The sequence below is a fragment of the Capricornis sumatraensis genome, chromosome 8 (assembly GCF_032405125.1).
Source record: "Capricornis sumatraensis isolate serow.1 chromosome 8, serow.2, whole genome shotgun sequence".
Classification (NCBI taxonomy): domain Eukaryota; kingdom Metazoa; phylum Chordata; class Mammalia; order Artiodactyla; family Bovidae; genus Capricornis; species Capricornis sumatraensis.
This window is the reverse complement of record NC_091076.1, coordinates 1,063,010-1,078,028: the sequence shown is the minus strand read 5'-3', so window position 1 is coordinate 1,078,028 and position 15,019 is coordinate 1,063,010. Positions and strand designations below refer to the sequence as shown.

Sequence of the window (15,019 nt, the reverse complement as noted above, 5' to 3'; positions counted from 1 at the left end):
GCCCGGCGGCGCCCGCGCCGAGGGAGCGGCGGCGCGCCGCGCGCGTCCGTGTCTGTGCGCGCACGGACGCTGGGCGCCCGGACTCTCTGCCGTCGGCCCCGAGAACCTTGGACTCCGCTCGTCCGTGGCCGACGCCTCCGGGGCCGCCCGTCCGCGTCTCCCTCTGGGGTCTGCCCCTCCGGGTCTTCCGCGCCCGCCCCGCCCCCGGCTCGGCCTTGACCTCCGGGGAGACACGCAGCGGGGCGGGGCCCGCAGGCTTCGCTTCTGCCGCCCTTTGTCTTGGCTCGGGCTGGAGTGGCTTTTAGAGACCCCGGCCCGCCTTTCTCCTCCCCCCGCGCGGTCTGGACTCTGGCCCGGGACCGGCTGGAGGGGCGGGGAGGCCGGGAGGCCGGAGCTCCGCGAGCTGCAGCGTCTCCCTCCACTGCCCTCACTGCCCAGGAGGGGAGCGGGGCTGGCCAGGCTCCGGGCTGCGGTGCCCCGGGGCTCGGCCTGTGCGGACCGCGGCGGGGGGCAGGAGCGCCTGGCCTCCCTGGGCGGGTGTAATAAAGAGCCTTCTCTCAGGTCAGCCCCTGTGTGTGTCCTCAGCGTCTCGGTGCCCCGTGTTCTGGTGTGCTGGCCGAGAGCAGGTGCTGCGTCTCTGCCGGGGCTCACCCCGGACTACCCTGCTGCACGTGTCCACGAGTTGCCAGGAGCTGTGGGCAGGGCTGTGTTCTGTGGGTCAAGTCCCCAGGGGTTCTGGACCCCCAGTCTTCCTGTGGTGTGCCCTCTCCACACTGGCAGCAGGGACCCTGCAGTGGGGCCACAGTCGGCCAGAGGTGGGCGTCCTGGCCAGCCGGCACAGAGGCTCTGCTGCAGGGCCCCCTCTGGACTGGGCAGCATCCCTTGGCTGGGTGTAGGATAGCTGGGGGGTGGTGTGAACAGCCTTGGAGCTGGTCCAGCCCTCTGTGGGCAGAGACGCGGGGCTCCCGCAGGGCCCTGTGCCTTCTCTGGGTGTTGATTGTTGTCACGTGCCCCACCCCGATCCCCTGCCAACCCTGAGTGGCAGTAATGGGACCCTGGGCCCTGGTCTGACTCTCAGCTACTGGGGCTCTTATACTCTCCCCGCCAGCCTGTGCCCTCCTCGGTCCTGAATTTTCTGCCCTCCTGACGCTCAGCTGACCTCAAACTCAGTCGTGGCCAGCAGACCCTTCCTCTGCCGCCCTGGCATGCCACCAGCCCCCAGGCCTAGCGGGGCCACCTGCTCCCTCCGCCTCCCGGAAGGACAGGCTCCTGGCTGACCACGCTGCACCCACACACACACTGCCAAGAGCCCTGCGCCTCTGGGAGGCCACGGCCCCTCCCAGGCCACCCACCCCGCGCACCACCCCTCTGCCTTCCGGCTCGCTGTGAGCCCTTGGTCTGCAGGCCACATGAGGTGTCCCCCTCCTCGTCTAGGTATGGATCTCTGAAGTAGGGGACGCAGGGGAACTGGACCATGGCTGACCTGGTGCCCAGGGAGGACCCTCTGGGGGAAGCCGGAGGGGGCGGAAGGGAGCCGGCCTGCTGGGTCCCCAAATGTCCGTGCAGCAGACTCGTGAGCAAGCAGCTTGGATGTTTAGCTGAGGAGACTCCAGCCAAAGTGTCAAAGGTGCAGCCTGCTTTCTCTGCTGCTTATAGTAAAATACACATTGAGAGCCTGAGACAGAGCTAGTAAGAAAAGGGATCAAAACACTTGATGGTCTGAGGTCTCAGCCAAGCCCGACTGCAGAAAGACACTGGACTGAGGAGATTGCCTGTCGGGAAACGCAGCCTAGAGAAAAAGCCAAGGGTCACTGGGCCTCCTTTTGCTGGAAATGTAGGACATGAACCAGGGCAGAGATTCCGTCAGAGTCTTGGAACAGACGTCAGTCGGCCCAGCGGAAGCCAGAAACGGGAAGGATCTCGGGAGGATCTGAAGGAGCCTCTTGTCTTAGGGACTGAACCCCCGCGCCGTACCTCGATAGCGCCATGGTTCCTGAGAACTTCATCCCGTCAGAAACACGGCCAGCTTGGACCGAAGGGGCAGAGGGTCGAGTGGGAGGCTGTTGGACTCACAGCTCTCTGGGCAAGATGCAGGCTGATGGAACCTCGGCTGAGGACGCTGGCTCCTTTTCTCTAAAATGAAGGGCTGAAGGGGGCAGAGGGTCCTGCGGGTGGAGCCCGCAACCACGGAGGGCAACTGCCGGGCCTTGCTGCGCACTGGCCTCACGGGCTGTGCCGCGCTGGACTTTGAAATCCACCTCCTTCATTTTCTCCCTTTTCGGATGGAAACTCCCGTGCCTGGCCTCTTGTACCATCTCTACTGTTCTCGTTTGGAAGTAGATGACTTCTAGTTTCAAACAGCCGTGGGGAAAGGGACAGTTCATATTCCATGTCTGCTATTAGCTGCTTCAGGTGGTTTAGGTGAGGTTTGGGGTTTGACTTGACCCTGTAGTGGGTTGAGACTTCAGGAAAGGGGTGTGTTTTACACATGAGGTGGATGTGGAACTTGCTAGGGAGCAGTCTGCAGTGGGCGGAGTCACACACCCTCCCCCAGAAAAGAGCCCACCCCCACGTGCCTGGAACCTGTCAGCCTGTTACCTTCCCCAGCAGAGGGGGGCAGCTGCAGAGGGAGTGAAGCTTGCTCACCAGCTGGACTTGAGGGGGGAGACCGGGCTGAGTGTGGTCACGGGGCTCCTTCAGACGGAGGAGGGAGAACCAGGGCGACGCAGCGTAAGAAGGGCTGGCCTGTGCTCCTGGCGCCAGGAATGCAGGGGCCTCCAGAAGCTGACTGAGGAGACGTCCCTGGTGGCCCAGTGGTTAAGAATCGGCTTTCACTGCAGGGTAGTTCAGTCCTTGGCCCCCCGTGCTGTAGGATGATGGCGCCCACAGGCCTCGACTAAAGAGCCTGCGCGCCCTGATGACAGAGACTAGGGCGCCCAAGGGTAAACCAACAAAGGCTAAAAAAAAAACAGCTGCAGAAGGAAATGGGCCCTCCCCACGGTCATCAGAAGTGAGGCCATTTCAGTGAGGCCCCATTCCTGAACTTCAGAACTTAAGAAGGCACGTTTCTATGGTTTCATTTCAGTTCAGTTCAGTCGCTCAGTCATGTCCAACTCTGCGACCCCATGAATCGCAGCACGCCAGGCCTCCCTGTCCATCACCAACTCCCAGAGTTCACTCAGACTCACATCCATCCAGTCAGTGATGCCATCCAGCCATCTCATCCTCTGTCGTCCCCTTCTCCTCCTGCCCCCAAATCCCTCCCAGCATCAGGGTCTTTTCCAGTGAGTCAACCCTTCGCATGAGGTGGCCATAGTACTGGAGCTTCAGCTTTAGCATCATTCCTTCCAAAGAAATCCCAGGGTTGATCTTCAGAATGGACTGGTTGGATCTCCCTGCAGTCCAAGGGACTCTCAAGAGTCTTCTCCAACACCACAGTTCAAAAGCATCAATTGTTCAGTGCTCAGCCTTCTTCACAGTCCAACTCTCACATCCATACATGACCACAGGAAAAACCATAGCCTTGACTGGACGGATCTCCATTGGCAAAGTAATGTCCCTGCTTTTGAATATGCTATCTAGGTTGGTCATAACTTTCCTTCCAAGGAGTAAGCGTCTTTTAATTTCATGGCTGCAATCACCATCTGCAGTGATTTTGGAGCCCAAAAAAATAGTCTGGCACTGTTTCCACTGTTTCCCCATCTATTTTCCAAGAAGTGATGGGACTGGATGCCATGATCTTCGTTTTCTGAATGTTGAGCTTTAAGCCAACTTTTTCACTCTCCTCTTTCACTTTCATCAACAGGCTTTTTAGTTCCTCTTCCCTTTCTGCCATAAGGGTGGTGTCATCTGCATATCTGAGGTTATTGATATTTCTCCCGGCAATCTTGATTCCAGCTTGTGCTTCTTCCAGCCCAGCGTTTCTCATGATGTACTCTGCATATATGTTAAATAAGCAGGGTGACAATATACAGCCTTGACGTACTCCTTTTCCTATTTGGAACAAGTTTGTTCTTCCTCGTCCAGTTCTAACTGTTGCTTCCTGACCTGCATGCAGGTTTCTCAAGAGGCAGGTCAGGTGGTCTGGTATTTCCATCTCTTTCAGAATTTTCTACAGTTTATTGTGATCCACACAAAGGCTTTGGCATAGTCAATAAAGCAGAAATAGATGTTTTTCTAGAACTCTCTTGCTTTTTCGATGATCCATCGGATGTTGGCAATTTGATCTCTGGTTCCTCTGCCTTTTCTAAAACCAGCTTGAACATCTGGACGTTCACGGTTCACGTATTGCTGAAGCCTGGCTTGGAGAGTTTTGAGCATTACTTTACCAGCACGTGAGATGAGTGCAATTGTGTGGTAGTTTGAGCATTCTTTGGCATTGCCTTTCTTTGGTATTGGAATGAAAACTGACTTTTTCCAGTCCTGTGGCCACTGCTGAGTTTTCCAAATTTGTTGGCATATTGAGTGCAGCACTTTGACAGCATCATCTTTCAGAATTTGAAATAGCTCAACTGGAATTCCATCACCTCCACTAGCTTTGTTCGTAGTGATGCTTTCTAAGGCCCACTTGACTTCACATTCCAGGATGTCTGGCTCTAGATGAGTGATCACACCATCGTGATTATCTGGGTCGTGAAGATCTTTTTTGTACAGTTCTTCTGTGTATTCTTACCACCTCTTCTTAATATCTTCTGCTTCTGTTAGGTCCATACCATTTCTGTCCTTTATCGAGCCCATCTTTGCATGAAATGTCCCTTGGTATCTCTTATTTTCTTGAAGAGATCTTAAGTCTTTCCCATTCTGTTGTTTTCCTCTATTTCTTTGCTTTGATCGCTGAGAAAGGCTTTCTTATCTCTCCTTGCTGTTCTTTGGAACTCTGCATTCAGATGGGAATATCTTTCCTTTTCTCCTTTGCTTTCGCTTCTCTTCTTTTCACAGCTATTTGTAAGGCCTCCCCAGACAGCCATTTTGCTTTTTTGCATTTCTTTTCCATGGGGATGGTCTTGATCCCTGTCTCCTTTACAATGTCATGAACCTCAGTCCATAGTTCATCAGGCACTCTATCTATCAGATCTAGGCCCTTAAATCTATTTCTCACTTCCACTGTATAATCATAAGGGATTTGGTTTAGGTCATACCTGAATGGTGTAGCGGTTTTCCCTACTTTCTTCAATTTAAGTCTGAATTTGGCAATAAGGAGTTCATGATCTGAGCCACAGTCAGCTCCCGGTCTTGTTTTTGCTGACTGTATAGAGCTTCTCCATCTTTGGCTGCAAAGAATATAATCAGTCTGATTTTGGTGTTGACCATCTGGTAATGTCCATGTGTAGAGTCTTCTCTTGTGTTGTTGGAAGAGGGTGTTTGCTATGACCAGTGCGTTCTCTTGGCAAAACTCTATTAGCCTTTGCCCTGCTTCATTCCATACTCCAAGGCCAAATTTGCCTGTTACTCCAGGTGTTTCTTGACTTCCTACTTTTGCATTCCAGTCCCCTATAATGAAAAGGACATCTTTTTTGGGTGTTCTAAAAGCTCTTGTAGGTCTTCATAAAACCGTTCAACTTCAGCTTCTTCAGTGTTACTAGTTGGGGCATAGGCTTGGATTACCGTGATATTGAATGGTTTGCTTTGGAAATGAACAGAGATCATTCCGTCGTTTTTGAGATTGCATCCAAGTACTGCATTTCAGACTCAGTGGAATGTGGTCCACTGGAGAAGGGAATGGCAAACCACTTCAGTATTCTTGCCTTGAGAACCCCATGAACAGTATGAAAAGGCAAAATGATAGGATTCTGAAAGAGGAACTCCCCAGGTCAGTAGGTGCCCAATATGCTGCTGGAGATCAGTGGAGAAATAACTCCAGAAAGAATGAAGGGTTGGAGCCAGAGCAAAAACAATACCCAGTTGTGGATGTGACTGGTGATGGAAGCAAGGTCCGATGCTATAAAGAGCAATATTGCATAGGAACCTGGAAAGTCAGGTCCATGAATCAAGGCAAATTGGAAGTGGTCAAACAGGAGATGGCAAGAGTGAATGTCGACATTCTATAAATCAGTGAATTAAAATGGACTGGAATGGTTGAATTTAACTCAGATGATCATTATATCTACTACTGTGGGCAGGAATCCCTTAGAAGAAATGGAGTGGCCATCATGGTCAACAAGAGTCTGAAATGCAGTACTTGTATGGTTTAAGCCCCTAGGTTTTTGGTAACACGTTATACCAGCACCATGTGTAAGACGGGCTATGGAACTCTTAGAGGGTCATCAAGAGCCTGAGAGGGTCCACGAAGGCACTGCACCCAGGGCCTGGACCCCGCGGACAGGCCTGCCCGCAGCATAGCCTCTGCAGTCCCACCTGCGCCCTGGGGTGCCCCCGCCTACGCAGACACCCCAGCTTTGACGTTCACACCACTTCTCTCTCCTCCCCGCCCTGGCCACCATCTCTGCGCCCTGCCACCTCCACCCTTGCCAAGCCACACCGGGAGACTGGGCTGCTGGGGGTGGGGGTGGGGTGGGGGCGGGCCCGGGAGGGGGGAGGTGTGGGCTGGACCTGGTGGCCGAGGTGAGCCAGGAGTGGGCGCGGATCCGCGGGCGGCGGGGGGCGGGCCAGGCCCCTCCCGCGGCCAGCTCTCTGCTCCGCAGCGCCCCCGGAGGCCGGCCGGGGAGAGCGGGGGGCCTGCCAGCGCCGGGACGCGCCTCTCCCAGCGCGGGCGCCACTGTCGGGGTGGGCGCCGGGCGGGGCTCAGGGAGGGCTGGGCGGCGGCTGCAGCCACGGCTGGGTGCGCCGCCCACCGGCTCTGCCCCCAGCAGCGCGCAGCGCCCCCGCCCAGGGTTTCCCTGGGGGGCAGCACCCACACCGGTTGGTGGGTCACCAGGCCTGCGACGTCATCCTCTGATCCTTTTTGTTTTCTGCAAGGGCGCATTAGAGTCTCTACTTCACAGACATAGTGCTCAGTTTAAAGTGCTCCGAAGGCACCTGTCTGGCACACACGGATGTAGTTACAGGAGTGAACAGTAGCAGCAGCAGTTTTAGGCTTAGCTTGCTTCGGTTTCTTTTATTTACCACCGAGAGAGAGCTTGGTGTAGAAGCGGGACTGCGGGAAAGGGCGCTCCCCCTGAGGGAGTGCGCTGGTGGGCTCCCATGGGAGGCTGAGGGTCGCTGGTGTTGACTGCGGTGTCCTCTTCGGGGGATGCCAGTCGCGCCCACTGAGGCCGACTCGTCAGAGCGCAGACTCTAAGAGGGCCAAGGGGAGAGCTGAGGCGGCCTGTGGCGAGTCAGCTGCTTTCAGTGAAGACTCGCAGAACCGTCGGGTCAAGTGAACCTCTCTGGCGGCCGGTGAAGAGCCAGACGGCCACGCGCCTTGCCAGGATGTAGCAAGCCAACCCCCTCCCTCCACCTGGTTCTTAAGCTGAAGTGAACGGGACACCACGCAGTGCAGGGGCCACAGCAGAACCTGGGCCCAGAGCGGCCTCTGGGCGCCGACCTCCTCAGCGGTTGGGCGGTTTCCAGCGTCGACCCCCGGCCGCAGACTCTCGTGAGTCCGGGGCGCGCGCCGCTGCAGCGGAGCCCCCAAGCCCCCAGGCTCAGAGCTACGGCCCCGGAAGCCCGGCGCCTCCAGCACGTGGGCCGAGAGGGGAGCGCGTGAACCCTAGGCCGGATCTGCCCGCCCCAGGGCCAGACGGCAGCACCTCGGAACAGCCGGTCGGGCGGCTGCGGGCCAGGGATGGCGCCGCCCCCACCACGGGCGAGAGGGCCGCCCAGCCCCCAGGCCGGTCGCACTGTGTTGGTGCGGATGGCCGGGTGCAGAGTCCCCTCCACACGCCGGGAGGCGGCTCCGCGGGCCTCGGGCTCCCCCCTGGAACCCCGGTCAGGGGCTGCTCTGCGTCCCTCCTCAGGCCGCATGGTGACTCCCGGGTGCTGCCCTCGAGACATGGGGCTGGGTGGCCCGCGGCCCTAGGGTCTGGCCTGTCCTTGGCGTTGCAGCGACGCGGCGGGGGCGGGGGCGGGTCCACCCCTGGCGGGGACCACGCTGCCCTGCCAGCCAGCTGTCACAGGGGTGCCCAACCGCCTCGGCCCGTCACTCCAGGGCTGGGCCACACGCCCCTCTGCCTCTTCCCGGAGGAGGGCTGGAAAGGAAGGTCATCGTCCTGGAAGGGCCCGGGTGCGGCCTCGGGGTGCTGGTCTCGAGGGGGCAGCAGAGCCGCAGTGGCCGGGCGGGGGCGCGCTCGCCCGGTGCCCGTGCCCAGCAGCGTGCCGCCCGGCCCCGCCCCCGCGGCCAGGCAGACGTCGCGCCTTCACGCCTGCTGCCTGGGTCCCAGGCCGTCCCACATCCCGCCCGCCCGCACGGAGACTGGCGTGGGTGACTTTACGGAAGGAATTTATTGTTTGGAACTAAGTTGCTCACAGTTACTTGATGGGGGTACACGGGGTGGGGCGCGTCCGCTTCCGTGACGTCTGTGTGTCCGAGTGCAAAAGAGGAAGGCTAAGGAGAGGTATTGCTTTCCGGTCCTCGTCTCTGGAGAAGCCCCTCCCACGGGGACCGCGTGGCTTTTGCTGTTATAGGTGTTCCGTTTTTTGTTATGTACTGAGATCCCAGCCTGGGGCGGGGTCAATGGAACAGAAGCGTTAAAATGTATCCACGACGGGCGAGCAGGCAGGCGGACGTGAGGTGGACTTGTGGCGGTCAGGGCATGCAACCTCGCCTGCCGCCGCGGCCCTCCGGAGGCAGGGACTCGCTGCCTTTCTCTTTGTCCTTGTTTTTTTTTTTTTTTACTTTTTGTCATTTTAGTAAAAAAAAAAAAAAAAAAAAGCCTGCAATGCCTCTTCTGTCTAGCGTGTTATGTGTAGGGGGCCAACTCAGGCCTTCCCCAGGCCCCACACTCGGACACAAAACCAAGATGGGCCCCGGCCCGGGCCCCCTAGGATGGAGTCACGTCTCCTCAGACCAAACCTGGGACAGAGCGAACCACGCCATTCTCTAAATATATTTATATGTGTGTGTATAGAAAGAACCGAACTCCAAGTCTAGCCCTGCCCCGCGGCCCGCCCCCCCAACACCCTTCTCCAAAAACAACCAAGAAAAAAAGTTTATAAAAATATCTTGCAGGAATTCTTTAAAGTTTACAGTAGCTTGCCGGCGCTGCACCGGCCGGCTGCCCCCAGCACCCCGACGGCTCTGTCCATGGGGCACCTTGGCCCAGACCCCACCCTGCCCAAGACACACACACACACACATACAGACAGACAGACGGACGGACAGACGGCAGGACGGCGCTGCTGCTGCCCCTTCCCTGAACAGAGAAGAAACTCAATAAGTTAAAACAGCAAATAAATAATACTGATCTCGGCCAGCCTCGGGGCGACGGGCACGCTGGGCCCGGGGTTTCGTTCCACCTGCGGCCCCCAGGGAGCTGGGGGTGGGGCGCGGCGGGTCAGGTGGGCGGCGCTGAGGTGCATGGACGTGGACGAGGAGCGGCGGGCTCGGGGAGGGGCGCGCCGGGGAGAGGCCGAGGCGGCTGGGCCAGACGACTGCTTCGCCCCCTCGGGCCCGCCCCGGAGGCCGGCTGGACCCGCCGAGGGCGCTAGTCAGCGCGCGTCCAGTTGGGGGGGCCTGGGTCCTCCTCCCCATGGCCATGCGGAGCTGAAACTGGGCAGAGCTGCCACGCGGGCAGGCGGGCAGGCGGGCGGGCGGGCGGCAGGAGGAGAGAGGGCGGGTCTGCGGCAGCTGCCTTCGGTCAGCCGGAGTCCGGCGGAGAGCACGGAGGGCGGCCTCGTGGAGGTGACATGTTAACTTTTCGGGATAATTCCTGGTATCAGAGTGGAGACAGTGGCGTTGTCAGAGACAGGCAGAGAGAGACAGCGAGAGAGAGAGAGAGAGAGAGCGGGCCCGGTCGGCCTGGCCTGGGCTGCAAACCCCGGGGCCCCCTTTCCTTTCCTCCCCGGCTTGATGGCAGTCTAGACGGACTGTGGCCCTGGGTCCACCCCGGGCGGGCGGGCGGGCGGGCGGCGGGCCGCACAAGGGGCGGGGGCTATGTGTCTGTCTAAGGCTGCTCCCGGCGGGCGGCGGGCAGCCCCGTCCTGGCCGCGTCCTTGCCCGCTGGGTACTCGGCGTCCCCTCCAGGGCCGGGGCCAGCGGCCGCGGAGTCCCCGAGTGGGCTGTGGGAACTCCGCTTGGCGGGCGTGCTGGGGGCCTGGGCCGCCTGCCCGTTCTTCTCGTCTGAAAAAAGTTGTTTAATTACGTCAAAGAAGTTACTCAATGGGCTGCCTGGGTGCACAGAACAGAGACAAAAGAAAAAAAGAAAAGAGAGAAAAGGAGGGAGGGAGGGAGGGAGGGAGGGAAGAGAGAGAACAGACGGATGAACCAGGGGCCCACGAGGGCGGGCGCGCGGGGCCGCGGCAGCAAGCGGGGCTGGCGGCCGGGGGGCTCGAGGCCTCTGGGCGGCAGGCTGGGGCCCAGGCCGGCGGGGACCCTCCTCCGCCGCCAGGCCTCCCATCACCCTGAGTCCTCAGCGGTGGGAAGGCCAGGGCCAGGCAGGACCCAGGGAATGGAGGCCCAAGCCAGTCACACTCCTCCTGGGAGGCCTGGAGCCCCGCCCCCGGCCAGCCCGGGTGGCACAGCGTGGACACAGAGGTCAGCAGCGGACAGACAGACGGATGGATCGGTGGACAGGCATGGAGCTTGGGTGTGGTGAGGGCTGGGGCAGGCAGCCAAAGTGGGGGCCCCAGAGAGACCATCCCGAGGGAAAAGGAAGGGGCAGCCGTGGGGGCCCAGCCTGTGCTCCTGGCCCCAGGGCACCTCAGCCCCTCCTCCTAAGCCAGGCCTCCACCCGGGCAAGGACAGGCAGGACCCCCATCTCTGCTCTGATGACAGAGCAGCAGGTGCCCCGCTCTGCTTCTGCCGACGGCAGAGGGCCTGACCCGAGCCTGCAGCCCAGGGCCTGGGGGCCCCCTGACCTCGGGCCAGAGCCCGCAGCTGGGAGCCTTGCTGGCCTTGGGGCTGAGGCGCCCCTTCCTGCTCTGAGCCTTGGAGTCCCTCCCTGGCCTGCCTTGATCTTGGGCCGGGCTTGCGGCCGCTCTGGGGACTGAATGAGGGAGGTGGCTGGTGGCAGAGACTGGGGGCTGGGCACAGCCGGGCGCCTTGGGGGCAAGCGCGGCCCTGTGTGCGTGTCCGGGCTCCTCAGGCACACAGGGACCCCAGGACAGCCGGGGGTGGGGGCAGCACCCACCAGAGCAGGCTGCAGGGGGTGCAGGGGTGAGCAATGGGGTGACAGGCTGGGGGGCCCCGGTGCGCGTGAGGGGTTCTTACCACATTTGGAAAGCCTCCCCGTCATCATTTCCATACAGTTAGTGGTGTCTGGAGCACAGAACGGAGAAAGGAGGGGAGACGTGTGAACACAGCTTCCAGCTCAGACCTCGAGCTGGGGGGGGCAGCCTCAGGCCGGGCCCGGGGAGGGGGCGGGGCCCTGGGAAGGGCGGGGCCTAGGAAGCGGGCGTGGTTGTGACCAAGGGTGGGCGGGGCTGGGGCCAAGGGGTGGAGCCAACGCAGGCGGGCTATGAGGGCCTGTGCTCAGAAAGGCGCCAGGAACACGGAGTGCGGGGCTCAGCGGGGAGGCGCCCGCCGGGGCGGGCAGGGCTCGGCAGAGGGCAGCGGAGAGCGGGACCCCTCTCCTGGGCACTGGGGGTCATGCCTGGCCCTCCCTCCCCTCTGACTCTGGGTCCAGGGCACGCGCTTCAAAGCTAAGAGGTCCAGGCCTCTGGCTGGGATCTGTGTGGGCCGCCTTTGGGTCCTCAGCCTACCACTCACTCTTTGACCCGGTGGCTGCAAGGCTCCCCTTTTCCAGACTCAGGGAGGCACCCTCTTCCCAACCCTCTCCGCTCGGCCGGGCCGGGTGGGCTGGGGGTGGGGAAGGCAGCCAGGCCCTCTAAGAGCCCCTCCTTGGGCTGCATGGGGCCCTGCTGGACTGGCTACCAGGTCTCAGCCTCGTGCCCCAGAGGGACCCCAGCTTCTGCCCCCTTCCCACATCCAGCGGCTCTGAGCTCTCGGGACAAGCAGGGCAAGAGGGAGGGACCTGGTAAGGGCCGACCCCTGGAGGAGGGGCTGGGGTCCCTGAAGGAAAGCAGGGCAGACGGGCTTGGCCCAGAGCTGGCACCCAGCAATCTCCAGGGAGGCGGTTCAGACCCAAGCTGGTGCAGGATTGGGACCCTGCAAAAGGGTCGGTCCACCAGGTTTGCTCCTGGGCCGGGGCCTAGCGCAGGGCACACTGGCAAACGGGAGGGGGCCCCCTAGGGCGGGACTCTGCCTGGCCAGGAACAAAGAAGGCCCGTGTCCCTGTCCTCCAGGCAGTTCGCCAGGCCCCCTGCTCGCTTCCCTGGAGAAGCTGTCCTGACTCAGCTTCAGCCTCCCCCTGGGAGCGCTGCCTCCTCTGAGATGGGGGCATTAAAGGCACAGCCCCCAGGCCAGCCAGCTCCCAGGGCTGGGGGAGTGGGCCCCCTCCGTGGGTCAGAGCCCTCCAGCCCCAGCCCCCCCCCCACCAGAGGGGCACACGTGACAAGGGGGAGAAGGTGGAACACAGACGATGGAATGAGCATGGCGGGGCGGGATGGACGAGGGCCACTCGGCCTCTAGGATCCCACACAGAAGCACAGACGGTCGGCCACAGGGGCCCTGAAAAGGGGGCTCTGGGCTGGACCCTGCGCTCCCCAGGCCCCACATGGGCCTCACGGTCAGCTGGCATCTGCCGCCGCGAACCCGCGCCGCTCACCCTCCCTGACACGCCGCTCACCGTTCATGCACGAGCCCCAGGGCTCACCCACACCTGCGCGGCGACAGCCCCCTCCCTGCCAGGGCCCAGCCGTGCTGACCCTCAGGCTCCTGGGCCTCCAGCGCTGCAGGCCTGGGCAACGCCAGCCCCTGTGTGCACCCCTCTAGGCCCACCGGGAGACCCCTGCTTCGCCTGGACCTCAGGCCCCCGTCCTGCCCGTCTAGGGGAGGGTGGGTGGCGGACAGCCCCTCACATCAGCCAGAGTGGGTACCACCCCCCACCCTGGAGAATGCTGTGTGGGGGACCCCAAGGGCTCAGGGCCCTGGCAGGACCCCAGTCACTCCGGAGAAGCCTGCTCTCACTGGCCAGGGGCCGGGCTGCCCCATGTCCAGCTGCTCAGCTGGGTGCTGGGCCCGCGTGGCCTGTCCAGGGCCGGGAGGCAGCCGCTGGATGTGTGGGTGGGCACAGGGCGCCCTCCTCGGGCCAGCCTGGCTCTCACAGAGGACCTGCCCACAGCCCCCTCCCTGCCCCGGCGGTGGGGCCGGACACCTTACCTGCCAGCGTCAGAGGCTACTCTCGTAGCTGGTGGCCACCTTCTGGCCCTTAAGCCCAGCACCCCAGCTTAGTCCTGGAGCTGGCGGGGGGGGTTCTACAGTGGACAAGAGGCGCCTTTCAGTGTGGCGTGCGGCCCTACCTCCCTGGCGTGCAGAGACGCCGCTGTGCGGGAGCGCCCTGCTCCCTGGGGGCGCATGGCTGCGGGCCAGGCGGCTCGCAGAGGGGGCCACACCCCGTCCCCAGCCCTCGGCCGCCGGGCCAGGCCCCTCCCTCACCTGACAAGTGCTGGGCAGAGGGCTGCTCGTGTGTGCTCAGCAGCTGGGCCTGAATGGTCTCCACGACCCTCTTGAAGCGGCGGCTCGGGCCTGGGGGAGACAGGGCGCGTGAGGGGCAGAGCCCACGGCCCCGGCGCTCCAGCCCCGCCCCCAGGGGGCGGCCCCAGGCCTCCCCAGCGGCTCACCTGACAGGAGCGTGAACGTGACCGAGTAGATGCCGTTCTCCTTCTGCGCGGCCCCGCCCTCCGTGTACGTGATGTCCACCTGGAACTTGACCGGCTTCTGGAACACGGCCGGGCCCCCGGTCGCCTTGTACTCCGCCCGGAAGCTCGTCTGCGAGATGACGCTGTGGCTGAGGCTGGGGATCTGTGGGCGCAGGCAGTGTGAGTGCGGCCTCCCCTTGTGGAGCCGCCCGCCCCCGGGCCCCCAGACCCCAGCGGCAGGGGGTCTCCACCTCAGGCAGGGGGACCCCGACACGGGGCAGAAAGCAGGGTCTGCCGGTGGGAAGGGAGAGGCGGGGCCAGAGCCTGGGCCGCACGTAGGGGACGCGCCCCCCGGGGTCAAAGCCTGACTCTGCAGGACTCAGGCCTGCGGCTCTGGTTGGGCCGAGCAGCCTCTGCACGGAGGGGCGCGGGGCTGCGGGAGGCAGGCAGCGGGCACGCAGGACAGGGCGCCGGGCTCCCGGGGACAGTCTCGAGGCCCCAGGTGAATCCCCCAGACCTGCAGAGCCCCCCACCCCACCTCCTCAGAGCGGCTGTGCATCACCCCACCTCAGTGAGGGGTCCCTGGAGGCACCACCACACCCCGCCTGGGCTCGGCCCAGGGGACACCCATCTCCTGCCCACCTGGCCCGGCCCAGGCCGGGGTCCCAGGGCCAGGGACCTCGTGGCGAGAGGCTCACCGACAGGAAGGCGTGGACGATGTCAGCTTTGATGGAGCTCAGAGGCTTATCCTTGATGACCACGAAGACCTGCTCCTCCTTCTCTAGGCTGATGAAGTTTCCGAACCAGGACTTCTTAGCGAGCCTGGGTGTGGGCGGACAGCTGATCAGCTCAGGGCACCCCAGCCGAGCCGAGCGCGGGCCTGTCTGCTCCCCCGGGCTGCGGACAGCTCGCTGTCCTGACTGGGCCACAGCCCTGACCTCAGCATCCTAACCCTCAGCCATAGCCCTGACCTCAGCATCCTGACCCTCAGCCACAGCCCTGACCTCAGCATCCTGACCCTCGGCCCACAGCCCTGACCTCAGCATCCTGACCCTCAGCCCACAGCCCTGACCCCCACCATCCTGATCCTCAGCCCACAGCCCTGACCTCAGCATGCTGACCCTCAGCCACAGCCCTGACCTCAGCATCCTGACCCTCAGCCACAGCCCTGACCTCAGCATGCTGACCCTCAGCCCACAGCCCTGACCTCAGCATCCTGACCCTC

The 15,019-nt window shown here is 62.1% G+C and overlaps 1 protein-coding gene across 2 annotated transcripts in view; it reads right to left on the bottom strand.

The window, feature by feature from the left end:
- Window positions 1-9,786: 9,786 nt before the first annotated feature.
- BRSK2 (BR serine/threonine kinase 2) overlaps window positions 9,787-15,019 on the bottom strand; it is a 48,301-nt gene continuing 43,068 nt past the window's right edge. The window contains exons 16-20 of one of the 2 annotated variants that reach the window (XM_068977051.1): window positions 14,493-14,616; window positions 13,777-13,957; window positions 13,592-13,681; window positions 11,306-11,353; window positions 9,787-9,806 (exon numbers count right to left, since the gene is read on the bottom strand). In XM_068977051.1, the coding sequence (XP_068833152.1) occupies window positions 9,787-9,806; window positions 11,306-11,353; window positions 13,592-13,681; window positions 13,777-13,957; window positions 14,493-14,616 (463 nt within the window). Of the gene's footprint in view, window positions 9,807-11,305; window positions 11,354-13,324; window positions 13,411-13,591; window positions 13,682-13,776; window positions 13,958-14,492; window positions 14,617-15,019 lie in introns of those variants that run through there. The other variant, XM_068977050.1, reaches the window with a different exon arrangement.